Source organism: Serinus canaria, chromosome 26 (genome assembly GCF_022539315.1).
Source record: "Serinus canaria isolate serCan28SL12 chromosome 26, serCan2020, whole genome shotgun sequence".
Lineage (NCBI taxonomy): Eukaryota > Metazoa > Chordata > Aves > Passeriformes > Fringillidae > Serinus > Serinus canaria.
The window spans coordinates 2,762,285-2,777,892 of NC_066339.1; the positions used below are offsets into that span (position 1 = coordinate 2,762,285).

The 15,608-nt window shown below is 56.9% G+C and overlaps 2 protein-coding genes across 2 annotated transcripts in view; both read left to right on the forward strand.

Annotated features, from left to right (window-relative positions):
• On the forward strand, window positions 1–10,691 carry AMPD1 (adenosine monophosphate deaminase 1). Its single transcript, XM_030232271.2, has 16 exons — window positions 1–22; window positions 1,754–1,765; window positions 2,800–2,974; window positions 3,450–3,627; window positions 5,025–5,187; window positions 5,366–5,585; window positions 5,948–6,077; window positions 6,347–6,541; window positions 6,754–6,885; window positions 6,967–7,130; window positions 7,251–7,377; window positions 8,070–8,233; window positions 8,573–8,693; window positions 9,134–9,307; window positions 9,713–9,823; window positions 10,451–10,691. Exons 1-16 carry the CDS (start codon window positions 1–3, stop codon window positions 10,604–10,606), a joined length of 2,244 nt encoding a protein of 747 aa, XP_030088131.2. The 3' UTR covers window positions 10,607–10,691.
• A 232-nt stretch (window positions 10,692–10,923) lies between these two features.
• The window catches only part of DENND2C (DENN domain containing 2C), a 28,809-nt gene continuing 24,124 nt past the window's right edge, over window positions 10,924–15,608 (forward strand). Inside the window, exon 1 of the mRNA XM_050985259.1 lies at window positions 10,924–11,036. The gene's annotated coding sequence lies outside the window, so the exon portion shown is untranslated. The remainder of the gene's footprint in view (window positions 11,037–15,608) is intronic.

Genomic DNA, 15,608 nt, shown 5'->3' on the forward strand with positions numbered 1-15,608 from the left:
ATGTCTCGGGTGAGAATTCCAGGTAGGTCTGAAATCCAAGTGTGAGCCAAGGGGCCACAGGGCAGGTTCCAGGCCCACAGCCTCAGAGATTTGGATGTGTGGTGTCCAGGGAACCTCCCTGGGGCCTTTGGGCATTTTTCTTCCCGCTTGGAGATGGTTCTGGATAGTGCAGTAAAGAAGCTGTGTTATTGTTAAAACCTTCCTCTGCTTGTACTGAAGGAAAATATTGTCTCTCCTGGGTGTGATGTGTCCTGGTGTGACATCACTGAATCCCTGGGAAGGGCTCAGAGGGATTTCAGGAATCTCTGGGCACCCTGGTGAAGCTCAGCTGTGGGGAGCTGCAGCCCCAAGGGGATGGCAGCAGGAGCAGGGCCAGCCAGGCTCTGCAGGGTGTGCAGAGGGACATGTGGCAGGTGACTGCAGAGCCCTGGGTGATAACAGCCCCAAAGAGCCCTGATAGGAGCATGTTTGGAATTGCAGGGCTGTGGTGTCAGAGACGCTGTCCCAGCGCATGAAGCTGGTGCTAAAACCTGGCCCTGCACAATCAGGGGGAGGTTGTGAACCTTCCTGAGTGTAATTTCCATCCACTCAAGAGATGAAAGGTCAAACTAAACATTTCTGGGATGCTTTGTAGGCAGATGAATGCGTGCAGTTCCACAGGCTGGGCTTTGGGCAGTCAGCAGCTGTGATGCCAGAGCTGCAGCCTGAACTGCTGGGTCAGAGGGAAGGGCAGGGGCTGGGCCTCAGAATGCTGCAGAGAGGCTCTGTGGGACTGCAGTGTCCCAGCTGTCTGACCCTGCTGGGGAACAAGGGGAGCTGTGAGCACAGGGGGATGGAACTCAGCATCTCTGAAATGACCACCCATGCTGAGGGACACAGAGGAGGGCACTCAAGGGCAAAAATTAGCAAAGCCTGGTGCTCTGAGTCCCTGGAATATCTGCTTGTCTGGTCAGCAGAAGGCTGTGCTGCCCTCCCTGTGTCCCTCTGCAGCCCTGCAGGTGCAGGGAGAGCCCTTCCAGGCCAGCTGGGCCTCAGCACAGGGCTGCTGCCTGCCAGGAGTGGAGAGAGAGGATCTGGGTTCCAAAGGATGCTCCACCTTGGGCACTGCAGGGAAAGCAGGGACTGTGCCAGGCAGAAGCTGTGCCAGAGCCACACTGGGCTGGATGGGAGGGAGGGACCTGCAGGGGGGTTTGGTTCCAGGCTGAGGCACCACCGAGGCTCTGCCGTGGGACAGGCAGTGCACAACGTCCCTCTGTGCTCCTCAAAGGGACAACTTCTGCTCTGCCTTTTCCTTCCAGTGCCTGAAGAGGCTACAAGAAGGCTGGAGGGACTTCTCACAAGGGCAGGGAATGACAGGATGAGGAGAATGGTTTTAAGCTAAAGAAGGGTGGGTTTAGGTGGGATATTGGGAAGGAATTCCTCCCTGTGAGGGTGGGCAGGCCCTGGCACAGGGTGCCCAGAGCAGCTGGGGCTGCCCCTGGATCCCTGGAGGTGCCCAAGGCCAGGTTGGACAGGGCTTGGAGCAACCTGGGATAGTGAAGATGTCCCTGCACATCAGGTGAGCTTTGAGGTCTCTTCCAACCCAAACCATTCTAGGATTCTATGATTCTTTTCTAAGTGGAAGGATTTGGCTAAACTTGTACTTTGCTAATCCCTTTTTTAAAGACTGATGAGGTGACGAGGCTAAAAAGGCTCAGATTTTGAGGGGTTGATCACAACAGCTTTTATTTTGTCTCTGTTTTATCTCAAACAGCAGAACAAAAACGTGAGTATTGCTGGGTTTCTCTATGCTCTGCTGTGTTACTGCCTAGACGTGATCACTGGAACCATGCAGCAGATCATGAAGATCATGATTGTGTAGATCATGATCATGGTGATCCTTCAGCAGCTGGGAAATGCAATTTCCTGGCAGTGCCAGCTCTGCCCATCGGTGTTACACAGAATGGTCCCACTCTTGATCCTTTGATACAGCACCAAAAGATGCAATTTGTTAAATATCATTCTGGCACCCTGAGTGCTGTTGAGAACGCTCTGTCTGTTCTGCTTTGGTCCTCACCTGTGACCATGTCCTGTGTGACACTCGATGGTGAGGTCCAGCCTTGGGCACTGATCTTTACCTTGCTTCATGTCCAGCTGCCAAAACCCGCTGTCAGAGCCCCTGTGCTGCCATGCAAACATCTGCTTCTGGGAGCTGCTGCCAGCAGAACCCTGGGGTTCTTGTTTTATGGTGTTCTGTTGGCAGAGGAAGGCCTTTTAACCTTCCTTCTCCTCCTCCATAAAGCTCCAGCCAGCCCTGTGGCAATGCTGGCCCTGGCACCTTTGCAGCACAATGCACATGGTGGGCTGGGAGTGCCCAGCTGGGAATGCCCTGGGATGGTGGAGCTGAGTGCTTGGGCTGCCAGCTCTGCCCCCATCCATGCCTCTGTCTCCCCCTGACTGCTTTACCAAGTGGATTTTGGGCTCCCTGGAGCTCTAAGGGCTCTGCCAACTTTCCCCTCTTCCTGCCAGTGCATGCTCCCAAAACTGCCCTTCCCAAGGACCTGCTTCTCTCTGGGCCTTTTGGCAGCATTCTTGGACTGTGTTTACTTTTCCTGCTGTGCTGGGGGTATCAAGGATGCCTCCAGCCCACCAGGTGTGGCCCAGCCTCGCTGCAAATTTGGGAGGTGGCTCAGAGTCTTCTCTAGAGTGTAGGGGCCACGAGGAAATGGCAGCTGAGCACGGAGCTGCCTGCAAGGGGCACCTGCCTGTCCCAGTGGCTGGGAATCCCCTCCCTGTGGGACTCTGAACTCCTCTTTGCAGAGCTGGACGAGTCCCTGCGCTCCTTCGCCGAGAAGGTCTTTGCCTCCGAGGTGAAGGATGAGGAGGTCAGGGGGGAAATCTCTCACTTTGATGTGGAAGATGTCTGCCCCATCTCCCGGACGGAAATGACAGTGCACATGATGCTCCAGGAGGCCAGCTCCGCCGTGGAAATGCGGTGAGTTCCCAGGAGAGAGCAAGGAGAGGAGCACAGCCTGCACCTCCTGGCCACAGCAAACAGGGGGATGTAAATCAGGCCCTTGGGCACAGCTCACCACACCTGCGGAATAAATCCCTGATAATCCCAGGGCATCTGTCAGGTACTCCAGGATTTCCTCTCCAACTGCTTCCAGTGTTGGACAGAAAGACACCCTTGGCCCATTCCCTGGGTGCCAGCACAGCCCAGGCCACAGAGCTGTTGGGGAGGGAGACTTGGGGACTCTGGAAAGCTGCAACTTCCAAAGCCTGTGGCTACTTTGTGTGCTGTGGCCTTCAGGCAGTGCCTGTTTGAGGTGCCCAGAAATCACCAGTGAGCTGCATCATGGTGTGCACAGCTGGAACACAGCTGGGGGACCTGTGTGTGACCCTGATCCTGGCCTTGCAGCTGTGTGTGACCACAGAACGGGGCTGTTTGCCTGAGCCTTTCCTTGCAGCAGGAAGAAGCTGATCCGCATGAAGACCATGAAGACGACAGCGCTGGCACCGCCCGTGGCCCCGGGGGCTGTCCCCAGCCTGCCTGCTGCCACCGAGGAGGCCACCTCCATCTGCCCCCAGTACCAGGCTGTGCCCGACTTCCAGCGGGTGCAGATCACTGGGGATTATGCCTCTGGGGTAGGTACTGCCATGGCTGCTCCCTTTGCACACTGGCCACCCCTCTGCTCCCTGCCTGTCCCTCAGCTGTGCCCAGTGCCCCCTTTCAGGGTCAATTACAGGAGTCTGTACCTGCTGCAGTGGGGAGGGTGTCTCCCACTGTGCCTCACAAGCATCTGGGGGTGCCCTGCTGCATCCCTGGGGATCCAGAGCTGAATTCCTTAGCAGGAGCTGTGGGGTGCTGCATATTCCCGTGGGATCCTCCAGAAAGGGCCTGGCAGAACAGGCTGTGCTCACTGTCACATCCTCTCTGCTTGCACACAGCTCTGTCTGAGGTCTGTGCACTTCCAGGGATCCCAGAACAGCTGAGGGAAGTCACCAAGCCCCTGGTACAGGCAGGGTCACCTAGAGCCATTTGACCAGGACTGTTATCACATCCCGTGCTAATCCTGCCTCCCTCTCCTCCTCATCCTCCTATTACATTTGTGCTGCTTCTAAGAACCTGCTGGAAGGTTGCTCAGCCTGGAGCTGCCCAGCAGAGGGGATCTGGAAATCCCTCCCTGTACTGAGCACATTCCCCCTGCCATGACTGTCCTAGCTGGGAGTGCTGTTTTCCTGACCTATTCCACTCCAGTCTCTTCTGACTGCCCAAACCACTTGTTTGTGCAGTAAATCAAAAATCATTGACACACAGGGTTAGTGCATCTTGTTATTCCTGCTTCAGTTTCAGCCTGGCCTCCAAAAATAGCTTTAATGTTTTGCCCAGGTCTGGCTTCCATTTCAGGGTCCATTACTGATTGCAGTGAGGAATGTAAGAGGGGGTGACATCAGAATTCCCTGTTTCTGCAGCCAGGAGCTTCCCTTTGCCATGCCTGGGTCTCTGCCTATCATCCCTTCCTTGCCCTGCTCAGGCAGAGCAGTGGGACATTGATATGATATGATTTGATACATGATATGATGAGATAGATGATTATATGATATGATCATGATATGATTATATGATACAAGAAAGTTGGAGAGGGACTTTTTACAATACCATGTAGTGACAGGACAAGGGGGAATGGCTTCCCACTGCCTGAGGGCAGGGATAGATGGGATATTGGGAAGGAATTGCTCCCTGTGAGGTTGGGGAGGTCCTGGCACAGCCTGCCAAGAGCAGCTGCGGCTGCTCCATTCCTGGAAGTGTCCAAGGCCATGTTGGATGGGGCTGGGAGCACCCTGGCACAGTGGAATGTGTCCCTGCCCACAGAAGGGGCTAGAGCAAGATGAGATTTAGGATCCCTTCCAGCCCAAACCATTTCTGGACATTTATCTTGCCGTGACCAAAATCTCCCTCCACCTGGGTGCACCAGGGTGTGTTTCTTGGACACACCTGTGTTCCAGCTGTGTGACTGCCTTCAGCATCACCTCTCCTGCAGGTGACAGTGGAAGACTTTGAGGTGGTGTGCAGGGGCCTGTACCGGGCGCTGTGCATCCGGGAGAAGAACATGCAGCAGTCGCTGCAGAGGTTCCCCAAGACGCCCTCGCAGTACCTGCGCTCCATCGAGGGCGAGCCCTGGAAACCCAGTGACCTTGGCCCAGGTACATCCAGGCACTCCAGGGGGTGCCTTCAGCACAGGGCAGGGCTCAGACACTTGCCCAGGCCCTCTCCTTGGTGTCACAGTGGTGGGGTGTCCTGGCCTGCTGTGTGGGGTGGGGAAGCAAGGTAGACCTGGGAGGTTTGGGCTGGCAGCCTGATGGAATTCTCCTTTTGCTGCAGTGTTCACTCCACCAGTGAAGGAAGGACAGGACCCCCTCGACAGCGGGAACCTCCCTGAGGACCTGGGATACCACGTGCAGATGAAGGATGGGATAGTTTATGTCTATGCAGACAAGGCAGCAGCTGACAGAAACGAGCCAAAGGACCTGCCCTACCCCATCCTCGAGAACTTCGTTGATGACATGAACTTCCTCTTGGTCCTGATTGCACAGGGGCCTGTGTAAGTGCACAACCCACCAGGTCCTGCCTTGGTGGGCAGAGGGAGGTGAGGGCAGCCCCCTCCCCTTCCAGGGAAGAGGGAGGAACCTGCTGGTGACACACTTGGCTGCACAAGTGTCCTCTGTGCTTGTCAGCCCTCTTGGCTTGGGTCTTAAGCAAAGCAGCACTCAGGGGCTGGAGGCAGGACCTGCAGGTTGTCTCCCAGCTGGCCAGCCTTCCTTCAGAGCTCTGTGATAGAGCCAGGGGAGGCATCTCAGCAGAGCAGGGCTGGCCAGCATGAGCTCCTCCAGCCCAGGTGGAATCTGTGTCCCCGTGCTGAGGGGTGAGGAGCCCAGTGATTGTTCTCCCCTTTGCTCTCACCAGGAAGACCTACGCTCACCGGCGCCTCAAGTTCCTCTCGTCCAAGTTCCAAGTGCATGAAATGCTCAATGAGATGGAGGAGATGAAGGAGCTGAAGAACAACCCCCACCGTGACTTCTACAACTGCAGGAAGGTAAAAGGCAAGGCTTAGAGGACCCTGGAGAGGAGCAGTCATGGCGCCTGCCCCTCCCTGGGAGCTGGATGTTAGAGTCCACGTGTGTAGCAGCAGCATTGCTCCTGTGAAGGGGATGTGCTGCCTTTGATCTCTTGGCAAAGCTGTGCCCTCTGGCTGTGTTCACCTGCTGGGCTGAGCCCTGCTCACACACAACCTGAGGGGTTTGTTCACACCCCTGGGATGGTACCTGAGCAGCCCAGCCTGAAGCTGTCCCTCTGTTTTCCCAGGTGGACACACACATCCATGCTGCAGCCTGCATGAACCAGAAGCACCTTCTGCGTTTCATCAAGAAATCTTACTGTGTGGATGCCAACCGCGTGGTCTACAACGCCCAGGGCAAACAGCTCACCCTGAAACAGCTTTTCCAGCAGCTCAAACTGCACCCCTACGACCTGACAGTGGATTCCCTGGATGTCCATGCTGTAAGTGGTAGGACATTTAATACAAGATCACTCATGGGCCACCCTTCCCCCCATGGCTTTTGCCTTCCCTGTGCACCCACACTTGTTGCGTGCATTAATATTTGTGTCAGGGTGCAGCAGCTCCTGGTGATGCCATTTTGGGTGGTTTGGCTCAGTCCCTGCTCCCTGCCAAGCTGTGAGGGCAGTGTTTGAGCCTGAGCTCCCTGCTGCAGGGCCGGCAGACGTTCCAGCGCTTTGACAAGTTCAATGACAAGTACAACCCCGTGGGGGCCAGCGAGCTGAGGGACCTCTACCTGAAGACAGAGAACGCCATCAACGGCGAGTACTTTGCTACCATCATCAAGGTATGGAGAGAGGGCAGGAGAACAGAGTGAAGCTGTGCTGCTGCTCTGGCTTCCCTTGCCATGGTGTGCTCTGGTTTGCAGGAGGTTGGCTCTGACCTGGAGGATGCCAAGTACCAGCACACAGAGCCCCGGCTCTCGATCTACGGGCGGTCGCCTGAGGAGTGGCCCAAGCTGGCCAGGTGGTTCAACACCCACCGGGTCTATTCCCCCAACATGAAGTGGATGATCCAAGTGCCCAGGATTTAGTATGTGCTTGGGGCTGAGGGGGCACTGTGCCTTATAGATCCCTCATCCCTGAAAGGGTTGTGGGGACAGTGGGCTGTGTTGTCCCTCTGGTAGCAACTAATCCCTGTCTCTGTCCACAGTGATGTGTTCAGGTCTAAGAATTTCCTCCCCCACTTTGGGAAAATGCTGGAATACATCTTTGTTCCTGTGTTTGAGGCAACAGTCAATCCCCAAGCCCACAAGGAGCTGAGTGTCTTTCTACGCCACGTGAGTGTCACCTGGTGATGTTGTCAGGTGTGGGGAGAAGTCACATTCCTGTTTGTGCACAAGAAATAGGTGCTGGCTCTGATATGGGAAATGGCATCCGTGGGCCAGGGGGCTCTGCCTCATTCCGGGGAAGGGGGTGTGGCCACAAGGGCAGGAGGGGTCAGACTGCTTGGGCTGGCGGCTGTGGGGCTGGGAATCGCTGTGCATCCACCTCCTGGGGACCTGTGAGCTGTGCACCCATCTCCTGGGGACGTGTGAGCTGTGCACCCATCTCCTGGGGATGTATGAGCTGTGCACCCACCTCCTGGGGATGTATGAGCTGTGCACCCACCTCCTGGGGATGTATGAGCTGTGCACCCATCTCCTGGGGACGTGTGAGCTGTGCACCCACCTCCTGGGGACGTGTGAGCTGTGCACCCACCTCCTGGGGACGTGTGAGCTGTGCACCCACCTCCTGGGGACCTGTGAGCTGTGCACCCACCTCCTGGGGACGTGTGATCTTTACTCCTGGTCGTGGACAGTGCTTGGGGGGGTGTGAGGAGCGAGGTCTGCAGCCTTGCCCAAGCCTGCCCTTGGGGGGCACAGGGGCAGAGCCAGGCTCTGGTGAGCTGTGGTGAGGCAGAGTGAGCCCACCTGGGGGAGTGATGATGTGGGGAGTGTGAGATGCACCTTTTTGCTCCCTTGCCAAGCAGATCACGGGCTTTGACAGTGTGGATGATGAATCCAAGCACAGTGGACACATGTTCAGCACTAAAAGCCCAAAACCAGAGGAGTGGACTTCCCAGAAGAACCCATCCTACACCTACTACATCTACTACATGTATGCCAACATCCTGGTGCTGAACAACCTGCGCAGGTGAGGCCTGGGCCCTGCCAAGGGCTGCCTCGTGCCTTGCCTCAGTTCTTTGATTGTTGGTGTGGAAGAAGTGGGGCTCTCCTCGCTCTGTATTTGGAGCATCACATCCCAGGGCAATCCAGACCCCCCTGGATAGGAGGGGTGATGGACTGGGGAGAAAGCTCAGGGATTGCAGAGATGCATCTATTGCACACACAGAGGAGAAAATAGGAGTAATGTGCTCCTAGGTCAAGCTGCATTCCTGGGGACTCATGGTAGGGGCAGAGCTGGGCCTGAAGTTGGGTTCAGCCACCCAACCCTGCTCTTTGCCTGCTCTGAGTGCTCCTTCCCTGTGCCCAGGCAGCGTGGCATGAACACATTCCTGTTCCGCCCGCACTGCGGCGAGGCCGGGGCCATCACACACCTGCTGGCAGCCTTCATGACAGCTGATAACATCTCCCATGGGCTCAACCTCAAGAAGGTACGTGGAGCAGGCTGCCAGGAGCAGCCCAGGAACGGCAGAGCGGGAGAAGTGCTCACAGCTGCCTCAGGTAGCTGGCAGTGACCTGTGCCTCTGCTTTGCACTGACACAGCCTGGCTTCAGGCAGATGTTAAATGGTTCTCTGGGCTTCTCCAGGCATGTTTGGGGATGTGGCTGAGCAGTGTATTAGATTTTGGGGGTTTGGCCTCACAGACCCATCACAGAATATGTTTGCCATCACTGCATCCAGCTGAGTTTGATATCAGAGAGCTCCTTGGCCTCTTGTGCTCCTTAGCCTGAAGCACTGATTGCTGGCTGGCCCACCTCTCTCCTTGCACACAACTCCCTGGCTGGGACCAGCCTGATCTGAGGAATGACCCTGGAGAGGTGGAAGGTGCAGAACTTTATTCCTAAAGTGGTACCTCTGCTCCTCTCTGCAGAGCCCAGTGCTGCAGTACCTGTACTTCCTTGCCAGAATTCCCATTGCCATGTCCCCGCTGAGCAACAACAGCCTCTTCCTGGAGTACGCCAAGAACCCCTTGCTTGACTTCCACCAGAAAGGGCTCATGGTGTCCCTTTCTACAGACGACCCCATGCAGTTTCACTACACCAAGGTACAGAGTGAGCTGAGCACTGGGGCTGGGACTGTGGGGCTGGCACTGTGTGGGCCTCAGTTTTTTTGGAAGCCAATGGCACTTGCAGGAGGTCCAGCACATGCTGGGCCATCTCCCCCTCCACCAGCAGATGTCCAGGTAGGATAGTAGGAAAAATTTCTTCACTGAAACAGGGGTCAAGCATCTGAACAGGCTGCCCAGGGCAGTGGTGCCTGGAAGTTTTCAAAAAATGAGAACATGTGGCTCTTTGTGATATGGTTTAGTGGGCATGGGGGTGTTGGTTGAAGGCTGGACTTGATCCTGGAGAACTTTTCCAGCCCTAAAGATTCAGTGAGCTGTGGGACAGCCCCTGCAGGGCTCAGGCTGTGCTGGCAGAGGCTGCTGACCCCTAACCCTGCACTGCAGGAGCCTCTCATGGAGGAGTACGCCATCGCTGCCCAGGTGTTCAAGCTCAGCACCTGTGACATGTGTGAGATCGCAAGGAACAGCGTCCTGCAGTGCGGCCTGTCCCACGAGGTGGGTGTCCTGTCCCCTGAGGGGCATCCTGTCCCCTGAGGGGCATCCTGTCCCATGAGGGGTGTCCTGTCCCATGAGGGGTGTCCTGTCCCATGAGGGGTGTCCTGTCCCATGAGGGGGGTGTCCTGCAGAGTGTCCTGTCCCATGAGGGGTGTCCTGTCCCCTGAGGGGGGTGTCCTGCAGTGTGTCCTGTCCCATGAGGCGGGTGTCCTGCAGTGTGTCCTGTCCCATGAGGGGTGTCCTGTCCCATGAGGGGTGTGTCCTGCAGCGTGTCCTGTCCCATGAGGGGTGTCCTGTCCCATGAGGGGTGTGTCCTGCAGCGTGTCCTGTCCCATGAGGGGTGTCCTGTCCCATGAGGGGTGTGTCCTGCAGCGTGTCCTGTCCCATGAGGGGGGTGTCCTGCAGTGTGTCCTGTCCCATGAGGGGTGTCCTCTGCCACATCGTGGATGTCCTGTCCCACGCAGGGGGGTCCTGCAGTGTCTCCTGTCCCACGAGGTGTGTGTCCTTCTGGGGTGGTCCTGCCCACGGCCTGAGAACGGCACCAGCTCCGCTCGTGGGCTCAGGGCTTCCCTCGGGCGCTGCCAGCGGGGCTTCTGAGGTCGGTACCGCTGTCTTTCCCTCTGGCAGGAGAAAGTGAAGTTCCTGGGTGAAAAATACGAGGAAGACGGGCCCGATGGCAATGACATTCGGAAGACGAACGTGGCCCAGATCCGCGTGGCCTATCGCTACGAGACCTGGTGCTACGAGCTCAACCTCATCGCCGAGGGGCTGAAGAACGAATAGGCGGGGGCCGGACCGCGGGGCCGGGGCCGTGCCGGACTGTGAGGGAGGCCGGGGCAGCGCAGTAAAACCCCGTCTGTGAAGCGGCTCCGAGCGACAGAGTGAAAGGGGACGGGACTGTGGCCTGAGTGACAGCCACGCCAGCCAATGGGCGATGGCTCTGTGTGCCTTGGGGCAGGGTGAGGGTGGGATCTCGGTCTGAGTGACAGCCACAGCAGCCAATGGGCTGAGGCTCCGTGAGCGCCGGGAGTGTCCTGCGGGAGCGTCCTGCGGGAGCGGACCGGGGCTGCGGAGAGACGGGACGGGGCGCGGTGGGGGCGGGGAGAAGGCGGGATCACAGCTTGAATGATGGCTACAGCAGCCAATGGGGGGTGGTTCCGTGCGCGCCCGGAGCGTCCTGCGGGAGCGGGGCCGGGAGCGGGCCGCGGCCGCGGTGAGATGGGGCCGGGGGCTGCGGGACCGGTTGGGGGCTACGCCGGGAGGGCGAGCGGGTGGCCCGGGGGTTTGGGACTCCCCGCAGTCGCGGCCGGACTCGGCGCTGCAGGCTCCGAGGAGTCCCCGTGTCCCGGCTGCGGACAGGCGGGCAGCGGCCGGTGCAGCATCTTGCCCGTGTCTGACGGGCCGGAGGAAGCAGGTGCTGCTCCCGCTGCCCGGAGGAGACGCAGCTCGCCAGGGGAGCCGGGGTTGGGGTGGGTTCGTCTCCCCCACTCGTGCAGATGCCTGCGGGGAGGGTGCCGGAGGAACCCAGCCGGGGGTGTCCGGTGCTGGGCACAGGCGGGAGGGCCCCGCTGGCCATCGGGGAACGCTTCTCCCGTGAGGGCGATGGAGCGCGGGCTGCCCGGGGCTGCTGCTGCGGGTGTCTGCCCGCAGGGATGGCCAGAAGCCATCGTGCTGTCGGTGCCCCTGTGTGAGCAGAGCAGGTCACACCTGCAGAGGGTCTCTCCCACCGCCCCGTTCTGTGGCTCTGTGCGGAGCTGTACGCGCTGCTGGGCTGTGCTGGGTTAGGGCTCACTGGGTGTTTGTGCTTTCTTGCACTGAGGTGCGTGGGGCTGGATGGGTACAGAGCTCCCTGGGCACGCTGGGCCAGTCTCCCCTTGCCTTCCCCGGCTTGCTGCATGCACACAGCCCTCTGTTCTAGTGATATGGCCTGGCTGGGAGGGTACCTGGCTGTGACAGAGCCCAGGCTCTGCTGGAGAAATTCCTCCTCGGAGCTGGGAGTGATGGAAGAAAAGTAGAAGAGAAGTTGCAGGAAAACCAGCCCCTGGAAATGTGTATTTGAGCACCGGTGGCTGGAGGATCTGACCTGGATGTGACCTTGAGTCCTAGTGCTGTCCATTGCTACTTGGCAAAGTTTTTATCTCAGTCTTCTCAGTTGTAATAATCTAACATGGATATGACTCAGTGGGCAGCTCTGGAACACATTATCTGAATGGTGTCTGAGAGGTTTTCTGGTGCTGCCTTGGTCTGCACCCTTTGAACCTCCTGGAGCAGCTGCCTGGGTGCTGCTGAGACATTCCCAAAGGAATGAGTGGTTGGTTGTGGCCCCACACAGCCTGTCTGGTGTGGCCCATGTAAAGCCACACAGGCTTTGTGACTTTCCTTTGGAACCTCACCTCTGATGGTGGCACTGAGGAAGTGCTCCAGGATAAATTGTGATTGATTTTTAACTCCATGCCCAGCTTGTGCCTCATTTCTGGTGTGCAGCTGCAGCATTCCTGGGGCTGGCAGCCAGCCTGGGCTGTAGGGGCTGAGTCAACTGCTGTTGTCAGTATTGCTACCCTGGGCATTCAGATCCTGTGAGTCAGGTCAAAACCCCACGACTTTAAAAATAGTACATTGTGGGTTTTGTCCATGGGCACCCTGGTGTAGCAGCCTTCAGGGCTTACATGTTGGAAGTGCTCTGGTTTGGGGTATTTTTATAACTTGCTTTCAGGAAGTTGAATTTCATTACTTCAGAAAAGAACAGTCAGTAGAAAATTCATAGGACCCATGAGGGTCAGACTTAACCTCCTTTTTGCTTTTGCTGTGTAATTGGGATTAGCAGCACATTTTCTCTGTCCAGGGGCTGTGGCCATGGATCTAATGAGGCAGAACTGCTCCTCAGTAGGAGATGCAGCAGCATGGAAGGAGTTAATACCTCGTGGTTAGAGTAGCTTTGTATCGAGATGGAAATGACTAAGCACTCTGCATTCCTGGAGAGTTACTTATTTTGATATAAAATCTGCTCGTTTGGTACTGCCCATGTCTTTGAGGCATCAGCATGGCAGAGCTGTTCTGAGGAGCATCAGGATTCTTCTGGAGAGGAGCAGGATGGGAGTAGCTGAGAGCTCTGGAAGGGCTCCCTTCCCTCCAGGAACGAGCTGCCAGCTTCCCTAGGCTGCACAAGACCAGAAACTGCTTTTTATTTGGCTGCTAACACAGGAGGCTTGGTGACAAGGGCTTGGGGTGGTTTAGGACAGCACAGCTTTCACAAAAGGACTGAGATTGCCTCAGAGCTGCACGGGCTGGTCCAGGCAGTGTTTGTGTTCCCAGGAGCAGGACAAGGTAAGGTGCTGTGTCAGTGCCTCTGCTCTCTCTGTGCCTCTGCTGAGGGTGCTTGGGTGCTGGGGGTTTCCAGCAGCACAGGAAGGGGGGGGCTGACCTCAGCACTAGGCAGGGATTTATTTTGGAACAGCAGAACTGGCAGCTTTCTCTCCTTGGGAATGTGGTTTCAGGAAATGGAATTGTCTTGAGGCTTTGCATGGAAAATGTGTAGTGTGCTCTCTGGATTTCAGGGCTGGAAAAAGAGTCAGGGCTACCTGTCATGTGCTGGGAACGTGCCTTATTCTTCTGCTTTGGGAGCTTCCAAACAGTGTGGATCAGAGAGGCAGTCTTTTGGCAGAAATGGGTGGTGTTTTGTCTAGAAATTATGTAATTTCCCCCCAAACTGCTGCTTCCAGTGAAATAATTCAGTATTCTTAACTACACTGATCTCCTCTAAGTCCTGGTGCAGTAAGGATGATGAATTTGGCTTCTCTGGAAATACTGGGAGGCACACTGGGGCCACTGAAGGAGTTTGGAAGGGGAGGTCAGGATGGAAGCAGTCACAAGTCTGGTTATTCTGTGTCAGGAATGATTTGTGCAGTGCTTGATACAAGTGCTGGCTGCTGACCCAGGTGGTCTCTGCCAGCTCTGTGTCCTTGAACTGTGTTTTATCCTGTCCTGGACTACATTTGAGAGTTACTTAACTTGGATCACACCACCCCAGTGTGCTCTTTCTTCACCAAAGATCAGTCTCTGCCCTTGCCTGGGCTCACGTGATGAGCTGAGATCCAGTGCCTGGTTCTTGATGGCAAGCCTGGGCAGGTGAAAAGCTGCATTCCTCTCTTCCTTGGATGGATATTTTGGAAGAGACAATCCAGGGGTGCAGCACTGAGCAGGGAGAACTTTAGGCTTGTGCTCAACTGTCTGTGGATCCCATTCCTGCATGTCCAAGGCCGTGTTGGACAGAGCTTGGAGCAACCTGGGACAGTGGAATGTGTCACTGCCCTGGCAGGGGGTGGAAGGAGATGAGCTTTGAGGTTCTTTCCAGTCCTGCCCAACCCGTTCTGGGATTCTGGAGTTCCATGTGCTGGCCAAGGCTGAGCTTCTCCTCCACATTTCTCAGCTCCTGGTTGTGCCTTACCATGGGAGCAGGGACCTGGGCAGTGGGAGAGGGAAGTGGATCTGTCTGTCTGTCTGGCTGGCTGGCTGTGTGTCTGGCTGAGGAAGCTGCAGCACAGGCAGTTTTTGTTGCAGCCATGGCAGGAAGGATGTGGGGCGGGCTGGCAGCCAGCATAGCTGCCCAGCTTGGGCACAGCAAGGGTGGACCCACCTGGAAAGCTGTGCAGGGCTACTCACCCTCCTCTGAGCAGTCATTTGTCCCCATGGATGGTGGAGGGTGTCAGGGAAAGGTTCTTCCCCAGAGGGTGCTGGCACTGCCCAGGCTCCCCAGGGAATGGGCACAGCCCGAGGCTGCCAGAGCTGCAGGATTGTCCTGTGCAGGGCCAGGAGGAGTTGGACAGGATGATCCTTGTGGTTCCCTTCCAAGTGTGATCCATGATTCTCTGCCAGGCTGCTCCCAGAGGAGCTCACAGCCAGAGCATTTAGGAGGAAGCAGCCAGTGCTGCTGGAGTCAGTGCAGCTGTGGGCATGGGCTGGACTGGGTCAGTGCTGGGATGAACCCCTGCTGCACACCATGAGATCCTTTGGGTTCTGCTCCCTGTGCCAGCCCTGCATCCAGCAATGCTGGGCTTGAAGGTTTGACAGCCCCTGGAGGATCCTGGGGTGAAGCTGGGCTGCTGGGGAGGCTGTTTGAGCCCTGTCCCCAGGCAGGGCCTGTCCTTTGCCAGCTGGGTCCTGAGAGTGTCCTGGAGCTGCAGCAGTTGAGTGGCACAGCAGAGGGAAAGCTGCTTTCCTGTCTGCTAATCAGGGCTGTGCAGACACACAGAGGGGAAGGATGGCTCTGCTCTGGCTCAGGATGTTTTGGCAGCAGTGCCTATTTATAGGAGAGGGCAGGGGCCCCTCGCTGCAGTGGGAAGAGGGTCTGCAGTGGCTAGGAAGCACTGGCTGGAATGCTGATGAGGGACAGAGGGCTGATGATGGAGCAAATATGCCCAGCTTGGGGCTTACCCAGATTGTCCAAGTTTATCCCATTCACTGCTGAGTGGGAGAGTTACCAGCAGCTGTCTGGGACAATGGGCTGAGCCATTCCAGCCTGCAGGAGCCCATGCTGTGGAGACAGGGAGCTGCTTCCCACAGCAACTGTGCTGCTTTGGTAGAGGGGGAGAGTGCAGCAGAGGCAAGGCTTGGTGCCATGTGTGCCCAAACCATGCCTAAACTGCCTGGCAGCCCTGGGATGTCCTTGACCAGTGAGCTTTCTCACTAGTGCTATCAAGGAGATCTGCCAAGGGCAGTTCTTTGCTTTTAATTGCACTGCAGATGCCTCTGCCAAGCAGATCAGCAGCTCCAGGATAACCCCGAGCCC